The sequence below is a fragment of the Cherax quadricarinatus genome, chromosome 15 (assembly GCF_038502225.1).
Source record: "Cherax quadricarinatus isolate ZL_2023a chromosome 15, ASM3850222v1, whole genome shotgun sequence".
NCBI classification, from domain to species: domain Eukaryota; kingdom Metazoa; phylum Arthropoda; class Malacostraca; order Decapoda; family Parastacidae; genus Cherax; species Cherax quadricarinatus.
In genome coordinates, this window is record NC_091306.1 from 45,730,901 (window position 1) to 45,756,776 (window position 25,876).

A 25,876-nucleotide genomic window follows, 5' to 3' on the forward strand; every position below is an offset into this window, starting at 1 on the left:
ATTGCTGTAGCTGTTGTTGCTGTTGTTATTGTTGCTGTAGTTGTTGTTGCTGTAGTTGTTGCTGCTGTTGTTATTGTTGCTGTAGTTGTTGTTGCTGTAGCTGTTGTTGCTGTAGTTATTGTTGCGGTACTTGTTGTTGCTGTAGGTGTTGTTGCTGTAGTTGTTGTGGCTGAAGTTGTTGTTGCTGTTGTTATTGTTGCTGTAGTTGTTGTTGCTGTAGTTGTTGCTGCTATAGTAGTTGTTGCTGTAGTTGTTGTTGCTGTTGTTATTGTTGCGGGAGTTGTTGTTGCTCTAGCTGTTGTTGATTTAGTTGTTGTTGCTGTAGTTGTTGTTGCTGTATTTGTTGCTGCTGTAGTTGTTGTTGCTGTAGTTGTTGTTGCTGTAGTTGTTGTTGCTGTAGTTGTTATTGCTGCAGTTGTTGTAGCTGTAGTTGTTGTTGCTGTAGTTGTTGTTGCTGCAGTTGTTGTTGCTGTAGTTGTTGTTGCTGTAGTTGTTGTTGCTGCAGTTGTTGTTGCTGTAGTTGTTATTGCTGCAGTTGTTGTTGCTGTAGTTGTTGTTGCTGCAGTTGTTGTTGCTGTAGTTGTTGCTGCTGTAGTTGTTGTTGCTGTAGTTGTTGTTGCTGTAGTTGTTATTGCTGCAGTTGTTGTTGCTGTAGTTGTTGTTGCTGTAGTTGTTATTGCTGCAGTTGTTGTTGCTGTAGTTGTTGTTGCTGTAGCTGTTGTTGATTTAGTTGTTGTTCCTGCAGTTGTTGCTGCTGTAGATGTTGTTGCTGCAGTTGTTGTTGCTGTAGTTGTTATTGCTGCAGTTGTTGTTGATATAGTTGTTGTTACTGTAGTTGTTGCTGCTGTAGTTGTTGCTGCAGTTGTCGTTGATTTAGTTGTTGTTGCTGTAGTTGTTGTTGCTGTAGTTGTTATTGCTGCAGTTGTTGTTGATTTAGTTGTTGTTGCTGTAGTTGTTGTTGCTGCAGTTGTTGTTGCTGTAGTTGTTGTTGCTGTAGTTGTTGTTGCTGCATTTGTTGTTGATTTAGTTGTTGTTGCTGTAGTTATTGCTGCTGTAGTTGTTGCTGCTGTAGCTGTTGCTGTAGTTGTTGCTGCTGTAGTTGTTGCTGCTGTAGTTGTTGTTGCTGTAGTTGTTGCTGCTGTAGTTGTTGTTGCTGCAGTTGTTGTTGCTGTAGCTGTTGTTAGTGCAGTTGTTGTTGCTGTAGTTGTTGTTGCTGTAGTTGTTGTTGCTGTAGTTGCTGTTGCTGTAGTTGTTGTTGCTGTAGTTGTTGTTGCTGCAGTTGTTGTTGCTGTAGCTGTTGTTAGTGCAGTTGTTGTTGCTGTAGTTGTTGTTGCTGTAGTTGTTGTTGCTGTAGTTGTTGTTGCTGTAGTTGCTGTTGCTGTAGTTGTTGTTGCTGCAGTTGTTGTTGCTGTAGTTGTTGTTGCTGTAGTTGTTGTTGCTGTAGTTGTTGCTGCAGTTGTTGTTGCTGTAGCTGTTGTTAGTGCAGTTGTTGTTGCTGTAGTTGTTGTTGCTGTAGTTGTTGTTGCTGCAGTTGTTGTTGCTGTAGCTGTTGTTGCTGTAGTTGTTGCTGCTGTAGTTGTTGTTGCTGTAGTTGTTGTTGCTGTAGTTGTTGTTGCTGTAGTTGTTGTTGCTGTAGTTGTTGTTGCTGTAGTTGTTGCTGCTGTAGCTGTTGTTGCTGTAGTTGTTGCTGCTGTAGTTGTTGTTGCTGTAGTTGTTGTTGCTGTAGTTGTTGTTGCTGTAGTTGTTGTTGCTGTAGTTGTTGTTGCTGTAGTTGTTGCTGCTGTAGCTGTTGTTGCTGTAGTTGTTGCTGCTGTAGTTGTTGTTGCTGCAGTTATTGTTGCTGTAGCTGTTGTTAGTGCAGTTGTTGTTGCTGCAGTTGTTGTTGCTGTAGCTGTTGTTGCTGTAGTTGTTGCTGCTGTAGTTGTTGTTGCTGTAGTTGTTGTTGCTGTAGTTGTTGTTGCTGTAGTTGTTGTTGCTGTAGTTGTTGTTGCTGTAGTTGTTGTTGCTGTAGTTGTTGCTGCTGTAGCTGTTGTTGCTGTAGTTGTTGCTGCTGTAGTTGTTGTTGCTGTAGTTGTTGCTGCTGTAGTTGTTGTTGCTGCAGTTATTGTTGCTGTAGCTGTTGTTAGTGCAGTTGTTGTTGCTGCTGCTCTAGTTGTTGTCGGTGTAATTGTTGCTGCTGTTGTTGTTGTCGGTGTAATTGTTGCTGCTGCTGCTGGTGTTGTTGTTGTTAATATAAGAACATAAGAAAAAAGGGGCACTGCAGCAGCCTTACTGGCCCATGAAAGGCAGGTCCAACTCTCACACACCCACCCACACCCATTCATGTATTTATCTAACGTATTTTTAAAACTACACAACGTTTGAGCTTCAATGACGGTGCTCAGGAGTTTGTTCCACTCATCCACAACTCTATTACTAAACCATTGATTTCCTTTATCTTTTCTGAATCTAATTTTCTTCAACTTGAAGCCATTGCTGCGAGTCCTGTCTTGGCTAGATATTTTAACACGTTATTTACATTCTCTTAATTTATTTCCAGTAGAATGTAATAAAGTTGGTAGAATTACCGCAATATGTAAAGTAAAAGGACACAAGTGCAACTAATGTGACATTTATTGTGGCAACGTTTAGCTCCCAAGGAACTTGGCAAAGCTCCAGGAGAGAGAAACGTTGCCACAATTAAAATGTCACATTAGTTGCACTTGTGTCCATCACAAGGAACAACTCCACCATCACAAGGAACAACTCTACCATCACAAGGAACAACTCCACCATCACAAGGAACAACTCCACCATCACAAGGAACAACTCGACCATCACAAGGAACAACTCCACCACCACAAGGAACAACTCCTCCATCACAAGGAACAACTCCACCATCACAAGGAATAACTCGTCCATCACAAGGAACAACTCCACCATCACAAGGAATAACTCGTCCATCACAAGGAACAACTCCACCTTCACAAGGAACAACTCCACCATCACAAGGAACAACTCCACCATCAAAAGGAACCACTCCACCATCACAAGGAACAACTCCACCATCACAGGGAACAACTCCACCATCACAAGGAACAACTCCACCATCACAAGGAACAACTCCTCCATCACAAGGACATCTCCTCCATCACAAGGAACAACTCCACTATCACAAGAAACAACTCCACCATCACAAGGAACAACTCTACCATCACAAGGAACAACTCCACCATCACAAGGAACAACTCCACCATCACAAGGAACAACTCCACCATCACAAGGAACAACTCCTCCATCACAAGGACAACTCCACCATCACAAGGAACAACTCCACCATCACAAGGAACAACTCCACCATCACAAGGAGCAACTCCACCATCACAAGGAACAACTCCTCCATCAAAAGGAACAACTCCACCATCACAAGGAACAACTCCACCATCACAAGGAACAACTCCACCATCACAAGGAGCAACTCCACCATCACAAGGAACAACTCCACCATCACAAGGAACAACTCCACCATCACAAGGAACAACTCCACCATCACAAGGAACAACTCCTCCATCACAAGGACAACTCCACCATCACAAGGAACAACTCCACCATCACAAGGAACAACTCCACCATCACAAGGAGCAACTCCACCATCACAAGGAACAACTCCACCATCACAAGGAACAACTCCACCATCACAAGGAACAACTCCTCCATCACAAGGAACAACTCCACCATCACAAGGAACAACTCCACCATCACAAGGAACAACTCCACTATCACAAGGAACAACTCCACCATCACAAGGAAACACTCCACAATCACAAGGAACAACTCCACCATCAAAAGGAACAACTCCACCATCACAAGGAACAACTCCACCATCACAAGGAACAACTCCACCATCACAAGGAACAACTCCACCATCACAAGGAACAACTCCTCCATCACAAGGAACAACTCCACCATCAAAAGAAACAACTCCACCATCACAAGGAACAACTCCACCATCACAAGAAACAACTCCACCATCACAAGGAACAACTCCTCCATCACAAGGCACAACTCCACCATCACAAAGAACAACTCCACCATCACAAGGAACAACTCCACCATCACAAGGAACAACTCCTCCATCACAAGGAACAACTCCACCATCACAAGGAACAACTCCACCATCACAAGGAACAACTCCTTCATCACAAGGAACAACTCCACCATCACAAGGAACAACTCCACTATCACAAGGAACAACTCCTCCATCACAAGGAACAACACCTCAATCACAAGGAACAACTCCACCATCACAAGGAACAACTCCTTCATCAGAAGGAACAACACCATCACAAGGAACAACTCCTCCATCACAAGGAACAACTCCACCATCACAAGAAACAACTCCACCATTACAAGAAACAACTCCACCATCACAAGGAACAACTCCACCATCACAAGGAACAACTCCTCCATCACAAGGAACAACTCCATCATCACATGGAACAACTCCACCATCACAAGGAACAACTCCTCCATCACAAGGAACAACTCCACCATCACAAGGAACAACTCCACCATCACAAGGAACAACACCACCATCACAAGGAACAACTCCTCCATCACAAGGAACAACTCCACCATCACAAGGAACAACTCCACCAACACAAGGAGCAACTCCTCCATCACAAGGAACAACTCCACCATCACAAGGAACAACTCCACCATCACAAGGAACAACTCCTCCATCACAAGGAACAACTCCACCATCACAAGGAACAACTCCACCATTACAAGGAACAACTCCTCCATCACAAAGAACAACTCCACCATCACAAGGAACAACTCCACCATCACAAGGAACAACTCCACCATCACAAGGAACAACTCCACTATCACAAGGAACAACTCCACCATCACAAGGAACAACTCCACAATCACAAGGAACAACTCCACCATCACAAGGAACAACTCCACCATCACAAGGAACAACTCCACCATCACAAGGAACAACTCCACCATCACAAGGAACAACTCCACCATCACAAGGAACAACTCCTCCATCACAAGGAACAACTCCACCATCAAAAGAAACAACTCCACCATCACAAGGAACAACTCCACCATCACAAGAAACAACTCCACCATCACAAGGAACAACTCCTCCATCACAAGGCACAACTCCACCATCACAAAGAACAACTCCACCATCACAAGGAACAACTCCACCATCACAAGGAACAACTCCTCCATCACAAGGAACAACTCCACCATCACAAGGAACAACTCCACCATCACAAGGAACAACTCCTTCATCACAAGGAACAACTCCACCATCACAAGGAACAACTCCATTATCACAAGGAACAACTCCTCCATCACAAGGAACAACACCTCAATCACAAGGAACAACTCCACCATCACAAGGAACAACTCCTTCATCAGAAGGAACAACACCATCACAAGGAACAACTCCTCCATCACAAGGAACAACTCCACCATCACAAGAAACAATTCCACCATTACAAGAAACAACTCCACCATCACAAGGAACAACTCCACCATCACAAGGAACAACTCCTCCATCACAAGGAACAACTCCATCATCACATGGAACAACTCCACCATCACAAGGAACAACTCCTCCATCACAAGGAACAACTCCACCATCACAAGGAACAACTCCACCATCACAAGGAACAACACCACCATCACAAGGAACAACTCCTCCATCACAAGGAACAACTCCACCATCACAAGGAACAACTCCACCAACACAAGGAGCAACTCCTCCATCACAAGGAACAACTCCACCATCACAAGGAACAACTCCACCATCACAAGGAACAACTCCTCCATCACAAGGAACAACTCCACCATCACAAGGAACAACTCCACCATTACAAGGAACAACTCCTCCATCACAAAGAACAACTCCACCATCACAAGGAACAACTCCACCATCACAAGGAACAACTCCACCATCACAAGGAACAACTCCACCATCACAAGGAACAACTCCACCATCACAAGGAACAACTCCACCATCACAAGGAACAACTCCTCCTTCACAAGGAACAACTTCACCATCACAAGGAACAACTCCACCATCACAAGGAACAACTCCACCATCACAAGGAACAACTCCTCCATCACAAGGAACAACTCCACCATCACAAGGAACAACTCCGCAATCACAAGGAACAACTCCACCATCACAAGGAACAACTCCTGCATCACAAGGAACAACTCCACCATCACAAGGAACAACTCCACCATCACAAGGAACAACTCCACCATCACAAGGAACAACTCCACCATCACAAGGAACAACTCCACCATCACAAGGAACAACTCCACCATCACAAGGAACAACTCCTCCATCACACGGAACAACTCCTCCATCACAAGGAACATCTCCACCATCACAAGGAACAACTCCACTATCACAAGGAACAACTCTACCATCACAAGGAACAACTCCACCATCACAAGGAACAACTCCACCATCACAAGGAACAACTCCACCATCACAAGGAACAACTCCACCATCACAAGGAACAACTCCACCGTCACAAGGAACAACTCCATCACAAGGGACAACTCCACCATCACAAGGAACAACTCCTGCATCACAAGGAACAACTCCACCATCACAAGGAACAACTCTTGCATCACAAGGAACAACTCCACCATCACAAGGAACAACTCCACCATCACAAGGAACAACTCCACCATCACAAGGAACAACTCCACCATCACAAGGAACAACTCCTCCATCACAAGGAACAACTCCTCCATCACAAGGAACATCTCCACCATCACAAGGAACAACTCCACCATCACAAGGAACAACTCCACCATCACAAGGAACAACTCCACCATCACAAGGAACAACTCCACCATCACAAGGAACAACACCTCCATCACAAGGAACAACTCCACCGTCACAAGGAACAACTCCTCCATCACAAGGGACAACTCTACCATCACAAGGAACAACTCCACCATCACAAGGAACAACTCCACCATCACAAGGAACAACTCCACCATCACAAGGAACAACTCCTCCATCACAAGGAACAACTCCACCATCACAAGGAACAACTCCGCAATCACAAGGAACAACTCCACCATCACAAGGAACAACTCCACCATCACAAGGAACAACTCCACCATCACAAGGAACAACTCCACCATCACAAGGAACAACTCCTCCTTCACAAGGAACAACTTCACCATCACAAGGAACAACTCCACCATCACAAGGAACAACTCCACCATCACAAGGAACAACTCCTCCATCACAAGGAACAACTCCACCATCACAAGGAACAACTCCGCAATCACAAGGAACAACTCCACCATCACAAGGAACAACTCCTGCATCACAAGGAACAACTCCACCATCACAAGGAACAACTCCACCATCACAAGGAACAACTCCACCATCACAAGGAACAACTCCACCATCACAAGGAACAACTCCACCATCACAAGGAACAACTCCACCATCACAAGGAACAACTCCTCCATCACAAGGAACAACTCCTCCATCACAAGGAACATCTCCACCATCACAAGGAACAACTCCACTATCACAAGGAACAACTCCACCATCACAAGGAACAACTCCACCATCACAAGGAACAACTCCACCATCACAAGGAACAACTCCACCATCACAAGGAACAACTCCACCATCACAAGGAACAACTCCACCGTCACAAGGAACAACTCCATCACAAGGGACAACTCCACCATCACAAGGAACAACTCCTGCATCACAAGGAACAACTCCACCATCACAAGGAACAACTCTTGCATCACAAGGAACAACTCCACCATCACAAGGAACAACTCCACCATCACAAGGAACAACTCCACCATCACAAGGAACAACTCCACCATCACAAGGAACAACTCCTCCATCACAAGGAACAACTCCTCCATCACAAGGAACATCTCCACCATCACAAGGAACAACTCCACCATCACAAGGAACAACTCCACCATCACAAGGAACAACTCCACCATCACAAGGAACAACTCCACCATCACAAGGAACAACACCTCCATCACAAGGAACAACTCCACCGTCACAAGGAACAACTCCTCCATCACAAGGGACAACTCTACCATCACAAGGAACAACTCCACCATCACAAGGAACAACTCCACCATCACAAGGAACAACTCCACCATCACAAGGAACAACTCCATCACAAGGAACAACTCCACCTTCACAAGGAACAACTCCACCATCACAAGGAACAACTCCACCATCACAAGGAACAACTCCACCATCACAAGGAACAACTCCACCATCACAAGGAACAACTCCACCATGGAGATATCGTAGGTTGAAAGTAGACACTCTTGTAGGATGGTAAATGTATTGTCAGACTGAGATGAGGGATGGAGCCCCAGTGCCTAGCCTGTCTACGCCTTGAAGGTCTGCCGCCGAGTGAGGACGGGACAGAGGGATCACTGCCCATGTGTATCCCATGGCGTCACACAAAGCCAAAGGCCTACGAGGGATCTCGTGTCTAAAGCACGGGGATGATACTAATATGCTATGCAATATAATACTGGGAATACAGGGATCAGCAACTATGCTGACAGCTCGGTCATGTTACGTATGTCGTCCCGACATACACTACTATACTATAGGCTGAACAGGCAGGCGGATCTGGGCTGATTCTATACAATAACAAATTCATATATAACTTAGAACTAATGGATGGTACAACATGATTTTGACGTAATGGGTGTTAACGTAATCATTACAAACTATAAGAACAAATCATTATACAATATGGATGGAATTGATCGATCGATCTGTATTCATGCACTCTACGGATTCTGAGGAAGAATAATTATATACAAAGAAGTGTTTAACAGAAAGGCAGATTCGGTGCACTCAAATCTAGACTGTTAATTCTCAGAATACGGAGGGAACGTGAACACGAAAATTTCTGACAAACTGATCAGCTAATAATAAACACACAGTTGACAATTTCATTCATCTCGGACATCTAATTATACAGACTATGTACATTTAAACCCAATTCTGCGAGGGTAAGGTTTACGTATGCAGAATGGTTATCATCTCTGGGAGGGTCGAATTCCTCTGCAATGGCTAACACATGCCTTGACTGAGAGAGATCTGAACGAGTATCTACAAAACATACAACTACAATCACTAGTGACTGTGGAATTACTAACTCGTCTGCTAGGAGTACTCAACTCGACTATTCGATACAGTAATTCTTGGCTCATTACAAAGTCACTAATGGGTACTGGTGGCTTCACAGTAAGAATAAGATCTTCCTGGAGCAGGAATCGAATCACACCAGAACACAAGGGATCGGTTCTTTGGGCATTTTTGACATCCTCGACAGTAAATGGAGGATCTGCAGTAACTACACTAACGTGTCGCGATAAAGCATCTGCGACTACATTCGACTTGCCAGGTAAATTTTCAAAAGTGGGATTGAACTCTTGGATAGTCAAGGTCCATCTGGCTAACCTTCCAGTAGGCTGTTTGTTCTGGAATAAAGGTAACAGTTCTTCCTTACTGGAGGAAAGAACAAACTCAGTGGAGTGGATGACTCCCCCCGGTTGAAAAAATTAACGCTATAACACGCAATATGAGCAAGGGAGAACGAATCTACTATCTCAACTGCAAGCACAGGAGAAAAGAAATGAACACGGTGAACAATGCTGATATTCAATCTGAGTCGCACACAGTGACACGAGGTATCAGCTATAAAGAAACTACACTTACAAACGTTAACATGTGAAAGTTACTCGAGAAATAACTTCTTACAATGCACTGATTACTGTCAACTAGGATGGGATCACCATCTGGAACATTAGGAACAACAACAGACACTCTAGTGAGAGCACTAGCTGTAGCAGAGACGTCTTTCTGCAGACAGCATGTCACATCAACAAGAGATGGCATTACTAGTTGCAAGTAATCGTTTTCTGACAAGGCATCCCCTGTGGAGAAACTACTACTCGAACTAGCAGTCATTGCAGGGATAGGCTGTGCACTCAAGGCAGTCTGAGTGTCCCCGGACACTTGAGGCAACGGAACACTATCCTGCAAGTCTGAAGGTATAGGTGGAACACAGACGGGAATGACAGAATTACTAGTGCCTGACCGCTCGGCTACGTTAATAAGTAATTCACGGATCTATAGAAACTTAATCTGAACTTCACATTTCGCAGCACTTTAACAAATCTCAGATACAAGCTGTGAGAACAAACACATTGCTCAAGGGCTAGGTATTGTCTTTCAGTCAGTAAGGGAATGTTGGTACTGTGGACTGATTCATATTGACTTTGACTGGAATGATACACTAAGTGAACGTTCAAAAGTGACTGGGACATCTTCTCAGTGAAAATACTGAAGGGCATAAGTCAAGAAAAATGGAGAGAATGACACAGTAAGCTTAAATGGAAAAAAATGCTTAACTATTCTGCATAAGTAATTAAAAATTGACAAGTTACACAGTAAGCAAAGAACTCACACAAGAAGAATATGCAATTTAACAAACACTGAAAATCAAGAGAACTTTTACTTTGCTCAAATCTAATTTGCTCAACTTTTACTTTAAATTGAATAAATGGCACAGTGAGTTGTCTTTACTTTCAATGCAACAAGGAAATACACAATAAAATGATAAAATGGACTCAATAAACTTGTGCAAAAATTAAAACAAACACACAATTCACTGAAATTAAAAAATAAAATGACACAGACAGAATAAAATACTATGCACAGAACAGAGCATAAGAAACTGCACTGTAATAGACTGTATTGCACAACACTGCATAAAATTTTCTGCAAGAAAAACTTTAATAGCAACACAATATTTGCACAAGAATTATTGCAAAATGAGTCTATGTGCAATAATAAAAATTATAACACACAAGAAAAGAAATATATCAAGGAATGAACACTTTAACTCTTAACTGCACTTAAACAACAAGCAAAAGAACAATTTACTTTAAAAGGAGAACTTAAAAATTGCACTAAGAGTGAATTTGTTCAATAAAATATGAGAAAGAAAATAATAGGTGCAAAAAAAAACACACAACAAAAAGGAATACAACACTTACAGTGATGCAGAACACAAAACATCAACATAAACACAGTACTAGAATTTTCTTGCAATGAAACTTGGTGTGAAAAATTTTGTAAAAGTGAGTTCTTGCTGGGACTTTAAAAATGGCACTATTGTCTGTGGAAATAAGACAAATTAAACACTGGCTGAATAAAGGAATATGAACACAAGAATGTTCAACACACAGGGAACAAAAATAAAATTACACAAATGCTGGGAAGAAAAAAAAATAACAGACAACACTGAGTTGTGATGCAGAATATGAGGTGAAAAATTTACTGAATTAATTCACTGGAATTCTGAAGTTTAAACACAAGTTCTATATTGCTCATATGTTGCACACACAACAAAGGAAACACTAAGTACTTACTTCAAGTGTATAAAAAGATACACAACACAACAGATATAAAATAATGCACGAAAATTAACACTGAATTAAGGAGATTAAAAGAAATTTATGCAATCAGTACATGATAAACACTGAGTCTGATCAAGAGTCACTGAATGTCACTAAGAGAAAAATTCACTGGGAACACAAAAGAAATGTCTCAACACTCGCAAATGTCTCTAAAAAAAAATATTATCGCTGTAACACTTGAAAAATGAGATTGATGGATTGTTTATATCGTCATATCGTCTTGCTGCTGTCCTCTGCACAGATGATCGTAGAATTGCGCTTAAATCGGCGATAGACAACACATAGGAGGCTTTTAAAGATGGCGCGACACACTCTAGCTCTTGACCCCCTATGTGGTCCTTAAAATATGGTGCTACAACCCTTAGCAGTGCACCAAAACACTGATGAGGTAGGTGAGATGTAATGGCCGACTGTAGTTGGGTTTGTGGGTAATGGCTGAGCGAGGCGTCTGAGACCGGCAATGGTGCGACACACGTGATCGTGAGTGGCTGGGCTTATGGGTTGGACGTCGTAAGCCTCACTGAGAAAACCCACACTGCCGCGAAGATAATTCTAAGCCGGCTGGCTTAAAATAAACCCACAAAATACTACAACACAACAAGGATGACAAGGAGCACTCAGAATGCTTGGAGCTTGAATCACAAGCGATGAAGGCTACTCACGTGGCTTGCTTGAGTACTGGGGTAAGACACCTGGGTTAGTTGCTAGCTGGCTTATCTTAACCCTTCACACAGAATAGCTTGATAACTTCACACGATGAGCACAGCAGGGGTGGAAGCTGGCTTGGCAGGCAAAATAATTGGATGGAGTAGGCTAGGCTGGACTGGACTCGGGTGTTCTGACTCCCCCACCACAGACTGGAAGCTGGCTTATTTTGCAAACTCGGGTCAACCCCTCGGGAGTAATGCAAAAAGCAGTTAAAACTAATACAAAGAGACTGACCAGTGAATAATGTAGAAGCTGGTAGAGTAGCTGGCTTGAGGTAGCTGGATGGGGTGAACCTCGGTAGGCCTACTGGTGACACGAAATGGCCGTCTTGCTGGTCGACAATTTTATCTCCAGAAATCGCTGTAATCGTCAGAATTACAGGCCCTCCGCTGTCACCATTTATCGTGAAGGGTTCTTTAATGGAGATATCGTAGGTTGAAAGTAGACACACTTGTAGGATGGTAAATGTATTGTCAGACTGAGATGAGGGATGGAGCCCCAGTGCCTAGCCTGTCTACGCCTTGAAGGTCTGCCGCCGAGTGAGGACGGGACAGAGGGATCACTGCCCATGTGTATCCCATGACGTCACACAAAGCCAAAGGCCTACGAGGGATCTCGTGTCTAAAGCACAGGGATGATACTAATATGCTATGCAATATAATACTGGGAATACAGGGATCAGCAACTATGCTGACAAAGGAACAACTCCACCATCACAAGGAACAACGCCACCATCACAAGGAACAACTCCACCATCACAAGGAACAACTCCACCATCGCAAGGAACAACTCCACCATCACAAGGAACAACTCCACCATCACAAGGAACAACTCCACCATCACAAGGAACAACTCCACCATCACAAGGAACAACTCCACCATCACAAGGAACAACTCCACCATCACAAGGAACAACTCCACCATCACAAGGAACAACTCCTCCATCACAAGGAACAACTCCACCTTCACAAGGAACAACTCCACCATCACAAGGAACAACTCCACCATCACAAGGAACAACTCCACCATCACAAGGAACAACTCCACCATCACAAGGAACAACTCCACCATCACAAGGAACAACTCCACCATCACAAGGAACAACGCCACCATCACAAGGAACAACTCCACCATCACAAGGAACAACTCCATAATCACAAGGAACAACTCCACCATCACAAGGAACAACTCCACCATCACAAGGAACAACTCCACCATCACAAGGAACAACTCCACCATCACAAGGAACAACTCCACCATCACAAGGAACAACTCCACCATCACAAGGAACAACTCCACCATCACAAGGAACAACTCCACCATCACAAGGAACAACTCCACCATCACAAGGAACAACTCCACCATCACAAAGAACAACTCCACCATCACAAGGAACAACTCCACCATCACAAGGAACAACTCCACCATCACAAGGAACAACGCCACCATCACAAGGAACAACTCCACCATCACAAGGAACAACTCCACCATCACAAGGAACAACTCCACCATCACAAGGAACAACTCCTCCATCACAAGGAACAACTCCACCATCACAAGGAACAACTCCACCATCACAAGGAACAACTCCACCATCACAAGGAACAACTCCACCATCACAAGGAACAACTCCACCATCACAAGGAACAAATCCTCCATCACAAGGAACAACTCCACCTTCACAAGGAACAACTCCAATATCACAAGGAACAACTCCACCATCACAAGGAACAACTCCACCATCACAAGGAAAAACTCCACCATCACAAGGAACAACTCCACCATCACAAGGAACAACTCCACCATTACAAGGAACAACTCCACCATCACAAGGAACAACTCCTCCATCACAAGGAACAACTCCACCTTCACAAGGAACAACTCCACCATCACAAGGAACAACTCCACCATCACAAGGAACAACTCCACCATCACAAGGAACAACTCCACCATCACAAGGAACAACTCCACCATCACAAGGAACAACTCCACCATCACAAGGAACAACGCCACCATCACAAGGAACAACTCCACCATCACAAGGAACAACTCCACCATCGCAAGGAACAACTCCACCATCACAAGGAACAACTCCACCATCACAAGGAACAACTCCACCATCACAAGGAACAACTCCACCATCACAAGGAACAACTCCACCATCACAAGGAACAACTCCACCATCACAAGGAACAACTCCACCATCACAAGGAACAACTCCACCATCACAAGGAACAACTCCTCCATCACAAGGAACAACTCCACCTTCACAAGGAACAACTCCACCATCACAAGGAACAACTCCACCATCACAAGGAACAACTCCACCATCACAAGGAACAACTCCACCATCACAAGGAACAACTCCACCATCACAAGGAACAACTCCACCATCACAAGGAACAACGTCACCATCACAAGGAACAACTCCACCATCACAAGGAACAACTCCACCATCACAAGGAACAACACCATCACAAGGAACAACTCCACCATCACAAGGAACAACTCCACCATCACAAGGAACAACTCCACCATCACAAGGAACAACTCCACCATCACAAGGAACAACTCCACCATCACAAGGAACAACTCCACCATCACAAGGAACAACTCCCCCATCACAAGGAACAACTCCCCCATCACAAGTAACAACTCCCCCATCACAAGGAACAACTCCACCATCACAAGGAACAACTCCACCATCACAAGGAACAACGCCACCATCACAAGGAACAACTCCACCATCACAAGGAACAACTCCACCATCACAAGGAACAACTCCACCATCACAAGGAACAACTCCACCATCACAAGGAACAACTCCACCATCACAAGGAACAACTCCACCATCACAAGGAACAACTCTCCCTGACCAATGCTGCAAAAGATGTTAGAGAATATAATAGAAGGAAAGATAGGGGAGTGTAAGAGGAAACTTATAATAGGTTTGTAATATGACTGTGAGGGAACGATAATGGTAGAGGAGGAGACAGCGAGGGAGTCGATAGATGGGAGAGGGAGTCAGTGGAATGAAGAGGGAGACAGGAAGGAACGAAAGGGTGGGGAGGGAAAGGGAAGGAAGGCAATAGAGGTGGAAGGATGAAAAAGGATGGAGCGGAAAAAGTAGATAGAGATGAAACGAAGGGAGGACAGGGGTGGAGGTGGAGGGAAGGAGGAAGTGACGGGAAGAAGGAAGTGGCGGGAAGAAGGAAGTGGCGGGAAGAAGGAAATGGCGGGAAGGAGGAAGTGACGGGAAGAAGGAAGTGGCGGGAAGAAGGGGTGTGGAGGGAACAAGAGGTGGAGGGAAGGAGGAGTTAGAGGGAACAAAGGAGTGGAGAGAAGAAGAGAGTAGATGGAAGGAAGTAGAATAGTGAAGAAATATTTGCACTTGAAATTACCTGATTAACAGTAAAAAAAATTTTCCGCTGCATCGAATAAGACAAACTTGTCGAGACTGTCTCAGTATACAGTCAACCCGACCTCAAGACTGTCTCAGTATACAGTCAACCCGACCTCAAGACTGTCTCAGTATAGAGTCAACCCGACCTCAAGACTGTCTCAGTATACAGTCAACCCGACCTCAAGACTGTCTCAGTATACAGTCAACCCGACCTCAAGACTGTCTCAGTATACAGTCAACCCGACCTCAAGACTGTCTCAGTATACAGTCAACCCGACCTCAAGACTGTCTCAGTATACAGTCAACCCGACCTCAAGACTGTCTCAGTATACAGTCAACCCGACCTCAAGACTGTCTCAGTATACAGTCAACCCGACCTCAAGACTGTCTCAGTATACAGTCAACCCGACCTCAAGACTGTCTCAGTATACAGTCAATCCGACCTCAAGACTGTCTCAGTATACAGTCAACCCGACCTCAAGACTGTCTCAGTATACAGTCAACCCGACCTCAAGACTGTCTCAGTATACAGTCAACCCGACCTCAAGACTGTCTCAGTATACAGTCAACCCGACCTCAAGACTGTCTCAGTATACAGTCAACCCGACCTTACTACCAGTGCCAGGCACACCTTGCTTAATTATTGTTACCAGGCACACCTTGCTTAATTATTGTTACCAGGCACACCCTGCTTAATTATTGTTACCAGGCACACCTTGCTTAATTATTGTTACCAGGCACACCCTGCTTAATTATTGTTACCAGGCACACCTTGCTTAATTATTGTTACCAGCCACACCTTGCTTAATTATTGTTGCCAGGCACACCTTGCTTAATTATTGTTGCCAGGCACACCTTGCTTAATTATTGTTACCAGGCACACCTTGCTTAATTATTGTTACCAGGCACACCTTGCTTAATTATTGTTACCAGGCACACCTTGCTTAATTATTGTTACCAGGCACACCCTGCTTAATTATTGTTACCAGGCACACCTTGCTTAATTATTGTTACCAGGCACACCTTGCTTAATTATTGTTACCAGGCACACCTTGCTTAGTTATTGTTACCAGGCACACCTTGCTTAATTATTGTTACCAGGCACACCTTGCTTAATTGTTGTTACCAGGTACACCTTGCTTAATCACTATTACCAGGCACACGCTGTCTATTCATCATTAGCAGCCATACTTTGCCTAGTATACATGTGATGAATGGTTTTGAAAACCGACAAGTACAGATTGAGACAATTATGCAGCCTATGAGAATCTTTATTTAAGAAACGTTTCGCCACACAGTGGCTTCATCAGTCCAATACAAAGCAGAAAGGTGTAAGGAGAGGAGGAGTTTGAGGTAATCAGTCCCTCAGCCTGGAGTCGATGTGTTCAGTCCATCAATCTTGTAGAATGTACAGCATAGGGCCGTAGACGTGGCTTATATACAGTGGGATTTTGAGATAAAGAATTCTTCAATCTTGTCCAACCTTTGGACGAAGACCTACTTCGACTAGTGGATGGTACCACTATGACTCCGCCTCCTCCTGCTTCGCCTCACCTGACTACAATATATAAGCCGCGTCTACGGCCCTATGCTGTACATTCTACAAGATTGATGGACTGAACACATCGACTCCAGGCTGAAGGACTGACTACCTCAAACTCCTCCTCTCCTTACACCTTTCTGCTTGGTATTGGACTGATGAAGCCACTGTGTGGCGAAACGTTTCCTAAATAAAGATTCCCATATGATGCAAAAGTGTCTCAATCTTCGCCTAGTATATATATGGCTCACAGCCATATCGGCCAAGGTAAAATGAAAGCAGGTCACATTTGCTTCTGAGAAAACAAATAATGAAGGTCTAATCTGAAGCGGTCTTAAGAATACATGGAAGAACGTTGTCCGCGGGGGGGGGGGGGGGAATGACATGGATATCCTTGGGGTGAAATTTAATTGTAAAATGTACACGAAGAACCATGTGGTTAATCTTGCAAGAAAGGCTGCTAAGAAGCATACAGCACTAATGGGTATTTCCTACCTGTTGAACAGTAGAAGCTTCAAACTTCTTTACGAGGCACAAGTGCGTTCACCCCATGAGCATGCACCACTTTCACGGATTACCTTGCACCCGTTCCCCGCCTCTCAGATGACTTCTGAACACAGAATAGAGAACCGAGAAAGACGGCTTACCTCTTGTCTGGATCCAGCCTGAATAGATCTGTCATTTAAGCAGAGCTTTCAACACCGGAGAGACGTGGGTGGCGTTAATGTTATGTACGAGGTCAATATTGTCAAGGCATCATACTTCACTTCACCGACAGCGAGAAAACAGCTGCTATACAGCATGACGTACGATAACAGCAACTACACTTTGGTTGTACCCTTCTCATAAACTTAACTTCATTGTGTACTCACCTAGTTGTTGTTGCAGGGGACGATTCACAGCTCCTGGCTCCGTATGTGTGTGTGTGTGTTTCAGATAACAAATCTTACGATCTATGTAGGAGTTATTTGCTGTGAAGTAAAAGATAACAAAATCCTGCTACGTGTAAATCTACTTGCAATGTTGACGTTAGTACAGTACAGTATAAGGCGCTATCTCCACCCTCCTCCTGTTGGTGTGGATCATTCAGTACTCACTTTGCGTTGGTTGGCTTGTAGGTGATCTCGTACTTAAGGTTTGGGAGGTAAGGTCGTGTCCAGGTGACCAAAACGGAAGTGGGAGAGGTCCTCAACACTGTGATGTTGCCGGCAGCTCTCACCCTCCAGGGCACACCACCGCAGCACATCCGTAACTCTGCGAACAACACGTCGATACCTATGTTATCTTGTGTCTAGGTTGAAATGTACATGATATTTTGTAGACTGTAGAGGATATAGTGAACCATATACAGTGTACAGGGTTTTGTGTGCATCATACTGTGCACATGATTCATTGTCCATTATATAGTATATAGGATATAGTGTTCAGTATATAGTGTAGTACAGTGGTCAAAAATTAGCGAACCTCGTGGAAAATTTAATGGTTCTTTATGAACTTATTAAATAAATAATAATTCTACTGTATAATAATAAAGTAAATAAGAATATTAAGAAAAACTGAATAAGAATTTAACACTGAAAACGATATATGTTTTGGTTATCAAATTTATGCGAGAACAGTTATAATAGCATAATTAACTAAACAAAGGGATTATGCGTATTAATCTGTGGCAACAAATAACGAAATATATGAACCATACCAAGGGCGGGATTTGAACCCGCGGTCAGAGAGTCTCAAAACTCCAGACCGTCGCGTTAGCCACTGGACCAGCTAGCCACAATAAGATTCATCCAACTAGGTATATTTCTACACCATAGGAAGGTTAGCATAGGCACCATTGTGACCACAAATGCAAGTTTTTACAGACGAATCTCCAGCTAGCGTGGCCACGGGCGGGTTCAACTCCCGCCCGTGGTATGGTTTGTTTGCAATCGTGTCATTACGATTTCGTGACTGGCAAACGAGTTGCCAGTCAGGCTTTGTTAATATTCACATGATCACAATAAAGTGCCACAGTCATGCACCAAATGACCACATAGGTTCAGATTCTTGCCTGTATTAAACCCTTTACCGGGCAAGGGACCGTTGACGGTTCCCTGATAGCATGGTAAAAATGGCACCATTGATCCATATGATGTGTTTTGAGAGACTCCTTCTTCACTACCAGCCAATGGACAGGCTTCTGGGAACAGCTGCATCTATGACATACAGTTTCTGTCTCGCTTCTCATTGAGTGGGATAGCAAAATGTAAACATTTCTAGCTGAGAGCTCACCAGACACGCTTTCTTCACACCAGCTCCTTTATTTCACTGATTTACACCACTTCAAAGTGACGGCAAGTATCTGAATGTGTTTCCACTGTTTACTTGAGTGTTTAAATAAAGTTTTGATGGGCAAATGAAGTGCTTGGGACATTTATAAGTTGCAATTCTGTGCAAGTGAAAATACGATAAACATAAAAGGGGACTGTATGGTCTGCCCGAGTTCCCGTAATTATTGCCACGCCAATAAGAGATCATGTATGTTCCAATGCCCGTTTAAGGGAGCCATTAGACATTGATCATGTGGTTTCTTCTTTCTTTTCATATGATGACCAGTATATTTTATGGAACAAATGCACAGAAGAAAAAAGACCACTTTGGTTGTCTCAAATGCAGACAGTGAAAATGACAGTCCGAATAAGAGGTGGGAAATGATGACGAATATGTTCCATAGTCCAGTGACGATGAAATAATTGAATTACGAGCCCTCTGTAATCAAGAATTATAATGTTCATATGGTGGCATAGTTAAAAGTAATATGTTGGCGCACTTGTACAAGACTCCAGTGATATAAAAAAAAGTGGTATATGTGTCGGCTTGCATGTGCCATTGATGTTGGGACTGCAAATGCCTGGCTACTGAACAGATGTTATTGTGCTGCCTCAGAAAAATGTTACGTACATAGACCTCAAGAGCTCCAGACTAGCAGTGTTTACCACTGCAACATTTTCAATTCAACAATTAGGAAAAGCCTGCAACCATCTCCACTGTATTCCCAAGACACTAGGTACTCGTCAAGCATTGCAAGTGATCTTCATACTTTGATGGGGAAAGAGAAATTCCTTCTCCTGTGCCATATCAATGTGTTCAAAGGCCTGATGACCACATAAGATATAACAGTAGCCTACCTCACTGGCCAGTCCTTGCAACAAGGAAAACCATGAAAGTTTTGCAGCAAAGCCTCTATGAAAACCAAGTCAAATATAGGTTGTGTTTTTTGCAAAGTGAATTTCTGCTTGAGCAATAACAGGAACTGTTTCACTGAATTCCATACCTTTCCCATTTTTGAATAAAATAGGCTAACGCTCACTAATAGTTTTTAATATTATTAATTTCAGTTTGAAAATTTTTGGTCATGTTCAGTTATAATTGAAGGACGTTCCCATTGCAATTTTTGTATACATTCTTTCTGAATAATAGAATTAAAATTTAATTTCGTTTATTTTGTTAATAATTTTGCATAGTACATTGTCGAAAAAATCTTAACCATAGCCAGACGGGATACAATTGACGATCCTTTCGAAATTTTTATTTTACTACGTAAATATTCAAAATTCCATTAAACGTCAAGTTTTTTTTTATTATAGGCCTGCAGCATCAAATTTTGGAATTCTCGCAAATTTTGATGCTTGCCCAGCAATTAATTCAAATAGTCTTTTAAAAGGTAGAATGAGGAAAATATATGAATAGTATGGGCTAGTTAGCATGTAGCTAAACATGCTAACTCTGATCGCGGGTTCTAACCCCACCCGTGGTGTGGTAGCAAACCATTCATTGATGACGAGTTGTGAAGTGCGTTGGAAAAGCACTGGAGGAAATACGCCCTGGCAAAGTTGCTTCGATAGGGAATATAAATTTATCTGCATGTATAATCACCCTCCACATTGATGACATGGGACAAAAAGCTACACAACACATTCATTAACAATGCAACACATTTCGGATATTTTTCTTTTGCAAAAAAAAAAATGAGATTAACGAAAGTGTAGACACTGTGCAACTTCTAATATTTAAAAGCGCCATAATATTATTTCAAAATTATAGTGGTATTGTGTGTACTACAATGTATAAAGGATACTACTACTGCAGACTGTTTATTCGTAACAGTGAGTGAATTAGTGAACACTTAACCTGTGTTGCAACAAAGTGTTAAGTGTTACAACAGTGGGGCAAGGAACACTTGGAAATAAAACTGTTGTAACACTTAACCTGTGTTGCAACAAATTGTTAAGTGTTACAACAGTGGGGCAAGGAACACTTGGAAATAAACTGTTGCAGTTTCACTGAGTTATTCATCAAAAGGCTTTGTGTAGTAAAATCTCCAGTTCGAAAATGTAATGAGTGTTGCTGTGGCAAGTTTTATTTTTATTAGGCATCTTGGTGTGAAACATTAAACGTTTTAAAGAACATGAGAAAGGAGGCACACTGCAGTAGGCCTGTTAGCCCATACTTGGCAGGTCCTTTACAAAACCAACCCACTAATTGAACAGTTTTTTGTCCGAAATGGATGCAGACTATCATGATGCGTTGAATCATGCTGAGGTCAGTTGGATGGTTAGAGATACTGTAAGATGGAGATAAATGGTACAAAATACCGACACAAATGTAATATAATGCGAGCCTTTATTGACAATATTTCGCCCACACAGTTTGACTTGATAAAGTTCACTGTGTGAGCGAAACTTTGTCAACATAAGCTCGCATTATACTGCATTTGTGTCTACTTTTCCTTACCAAAAGATCCTCAAAGGATTTTTTGCTCTGCATCGGTCTGTGAGACACCTTCTCTGGTCCCTCAAACGATTTAGGATTTGACCTTCCTGAATGATAATTTAACACACCTTTCGAATAATTTCGTATCCGTGATACGAAATTTAAAAAATATATAATAAAAAACATTGATATGGCACAAAAATAAATGAGTATCGTTTCTGTATTTGTTGTGACATGAAAATTACGTTATTATGACAGGTATTTGAGCCTACTAAGGACTTTAAAGCTTATAAAAATCCTTGAAACAATACCTGGCTGGGTTTAGACATAGACTGACCTGGCATAACAAACTAGCAATGCGTGAGTAGATCCTCTTGTTCTTGCTGCTACATAACATACAAAGCCTCTGTGTACATATTGACCAGTAAGGTAGTGTTATGTCATATCTCTTATTGTCATGAGGACTTTTTGCATGCTGATACCGCAAAGCAGCTGTCATTTTTGTCTGATTCCCACTAGCAAATTAACTTGACACACTTGAAGTATTTGAAGATTATGGAGAAGACATTGGAGATGTTCTCAGGCTCACATTCATTATCAGATTCCACTTTCTCTACAATGTTCTCGTTAGTGTCGGTTACATCATTATCATCCGCCAAAATATAATTCCTTCTCTTTTGAGCTTTAGATCTATACATTTTCATTCAACTGAAATGACCAGAAAACATAAAATGGGTATGTAAAATTAGCAAATCTTAAGAAATTTATAAAGATTATTGCTTAGGTAATGTCAGTTGCATGTAACTATCAGTTATGACTGACATAATTTTACTATTGTTGGGCCAGACATCATATATGATGCCTTCATTGTCACAGATTGTTCAATCATTGTCAAGCAAGGCATCATATATGATGCACTTAATTTTTATATTTGTTCAGGGGCATGCACTTGTTATCAATGACTCAGACACTTCATTTACATACCAAAATGAGACTCATTCAATGAATCACATTCAGAAACTTACCGACATAGTGGAGTGGTGAAAACTGATAAAATATCCAGAGTGTGAGGATGAAAATCCTTCTCTTTTACCAATAGCAATCGACAACTCAAAAGCCGCTCACCTTACTCAAGCTCTGCCCAGAAGGTTTGTGATTGGTCGGAAGGAGACATGAACTCTCTGAGTATACATATGGTTTTTGTCGCATCTTGAAAACCATGCTTTTTATTGACGCCATATATGATGCGGGGCCCAACAAAAGGATTTATTAAGGAAGTACCGGGACATATTTTCTTCCTCCAATTAATCGTTAATACTTCAGAACGCATCATCCCGTTAGATAGTTCATTCTAACATACATTTTCTGTCGTATGCTACTCAGACGGAGACATAGAATGTTACATAAATATATATAAGTGAGTAGATTCACATTTACCAATTTCCTGTGAAAACAAGGGAGAAAATATTTTTTCTCCCGCTTCAATTACGTCTTTTAGAACGTCATCAGATTTTAATAACTGAGGTATCTTCCAAACATTATATTACCCAGTAATTTTAACCTGTGTTCCTGCAAATATTAACAATTTACGAATATTGTTTAAAAACCTTGAATCGTTGGATTAGGAGCAATAATTGGGGACTGACTTTTCTAATAGGCTTCAAGCTTTAAACAATAATAGGCTTGATTAAATGGAAGTTTAATGCACATATGTGCTCAGGGATACAAACATACTTAAATACATACATACTTTTATACATACATTCTTTCATACATACATATATACATACATACATACATACATACATACATACATACATACATACATACATACATATATACATACATACATACATACATACATACACGCATACATACATACACATACACATACATATATACATGCATACACACACACGCATGCATACATACATACATACATACATACATACATACATACATACATACATACATACATACATACATACATGCATACATACATACATACATACATACATACATACATACATACATACATACATACATACATACATACATGCATACATACATACATACATACATACATGCCTGAGGCATGGAAGACAGCAAATGTAGTCCCAATCTTTAAAAAAGGAGACAGACATGAAGCACTAAACTACAGACCAGTGTCACTGACATGTATAGTATGCAAAGTCATGGAGAAGATTATCAGAAGAGTAGTGAAACACCTAGAAAGGAATGATCTCATCAACAGCACCCAACATGGTTTCAGGGACGAGAAATCCTGTGTCACAAACCTACTGGAGTTCTATGACATGGTGACAGCAGTAAGACAAGAGAGAGAGGGGTGGGTGGATTGCATATTCTTGGACTACAAGAAGGCGTTTGACACAGTTCCACACAAGAGATTAGTGCAAAAACTGGAGGACCAAGCAGGGATAACAGGGAAGGCACTGCAATGGATCAGGGAATACTTGTCAGGAAGACAGCAGCGAGTCATGGTACGTGGCAAGGTGTCAGAGTGGGCACCTGTGGCCAGCGGGGTCCCACAGGGGTCAGTCTTAGGACCAGTGCTGTTTCTGGTATTTGTGAACGACATGACGGAAGGAATAGACTCTGAGGTGTCCCTGTTTGCAGATGACGTGAAGTTGATGAGAAGAATTCACTCGATCGAAGACCAGGCGGAACTACAAAGGGATCTGGACAGGTTGCAGACCTGGTCCAGCAATTGGCTCCTGGAGTTCAATCCCACCAAGTGCAAAGTCATGAAGATTGGGGAAGGGCAAAGAAGACCGCAGACGGAGTACAGTCTAGGGGGCCAGAGACTACAAACCTCACTCAAGGAAAAAGATCTTGGGGTGAGTATAACACCAGGCACATCTCCTGAAGCGCACATCAACCAAATAACTGCTGCAGCATATGGGCGCCTAGCTAACCTCAGAACAGCATTCCGACACCTTAATAAGGAATCGTTCAGGACCCTATACACTGTGTACGTTAGGCCCATATTGGAGTATGCGGCACCAGTTTGGAACCCACACCTATCTAAGCACGTAAAGAAACTAGAGAAAGTGTAAAGGTTTGCAACAAGACTAGTCCCAGAGCTAAGAGGTATGTCCTACGAGGAGAGGTTAAGGGAAATCAACCTAACGACACTGGAGGACAGGAGAGATAGGGGGGACATGATAACGACATACAAAATACTGAGAGGAACTGACAAGGTGGACAAAGACAATATGTTCCAGAGATTGGACACAGTAACAAGGGGACACAGTTGGAAGTTGAAGACACAGATGAATCACAGGGATGTTAGGAAGTATTTCTTCAGCCACAGAGTAGTCAGCAAGTGGAATAGTTTGGGAAGCGATGTAGTGGAGGCAGGATCCATACATAGCTTTAAGCAGAGGTATGATAAAGCTCACGGTTCAGGGAGAGTGACCTAGTAGCCACCAGTGAAAAGGCGGGGCCAGGAGCTCGGACTCGACCCCTGCAACCTCAGCTAGGTGAGTACATACATACATATATACATACATACATACATACATACATACATACATACATACATACATACATACATACATACATACATACATACATACATACACACATACATACACACACATGCATTCACAAATAAATACATACACACATACATACATATACATACATGCATACATACATACATACATACATACATACATGTAAAGAGGGTTCGTGGAGATATAATGGTTGGAGATAAACACACTAGTTGGGTGGTGACACTTACATTAGCAGTGTGAGAGGGGAGCCCAGCCTGCCTTGTTGCATGTTGTAGACCTATCCATGGACTGAGGAAGGGACAGAGTGCCTCATGCTCACATGCGGCATCATGTGACGTTACACATGCTAGCCCCTAGGCCTAGCAAGGGATCGTGTATATAAAGTATATAGATATTACTAAC

General features: G+C 42.6%; 1 protein-coding gene across 1 annotated transcript in view; it reads right to left on the minus strand.

The window, feature by feature from the left end:
* LOC128703348 (uncharacterized) overlaps positions 1-25,876 on the minus strand; it is a 605,694-nt gene that overhangs the window by 161,042 nt on the left and 418,776 nt on the right. Inside the window, exon 3 of the mRNA XM_070085337.1 lies at positions 18,278-18,434. Coding sequence (XP_069941438.1) covers positions 18,278-18,434 — 157 coding nt within the window. The remainder of the gene's footprint in view (positions 1-18,277; positions 18,435-25,876) is intronic.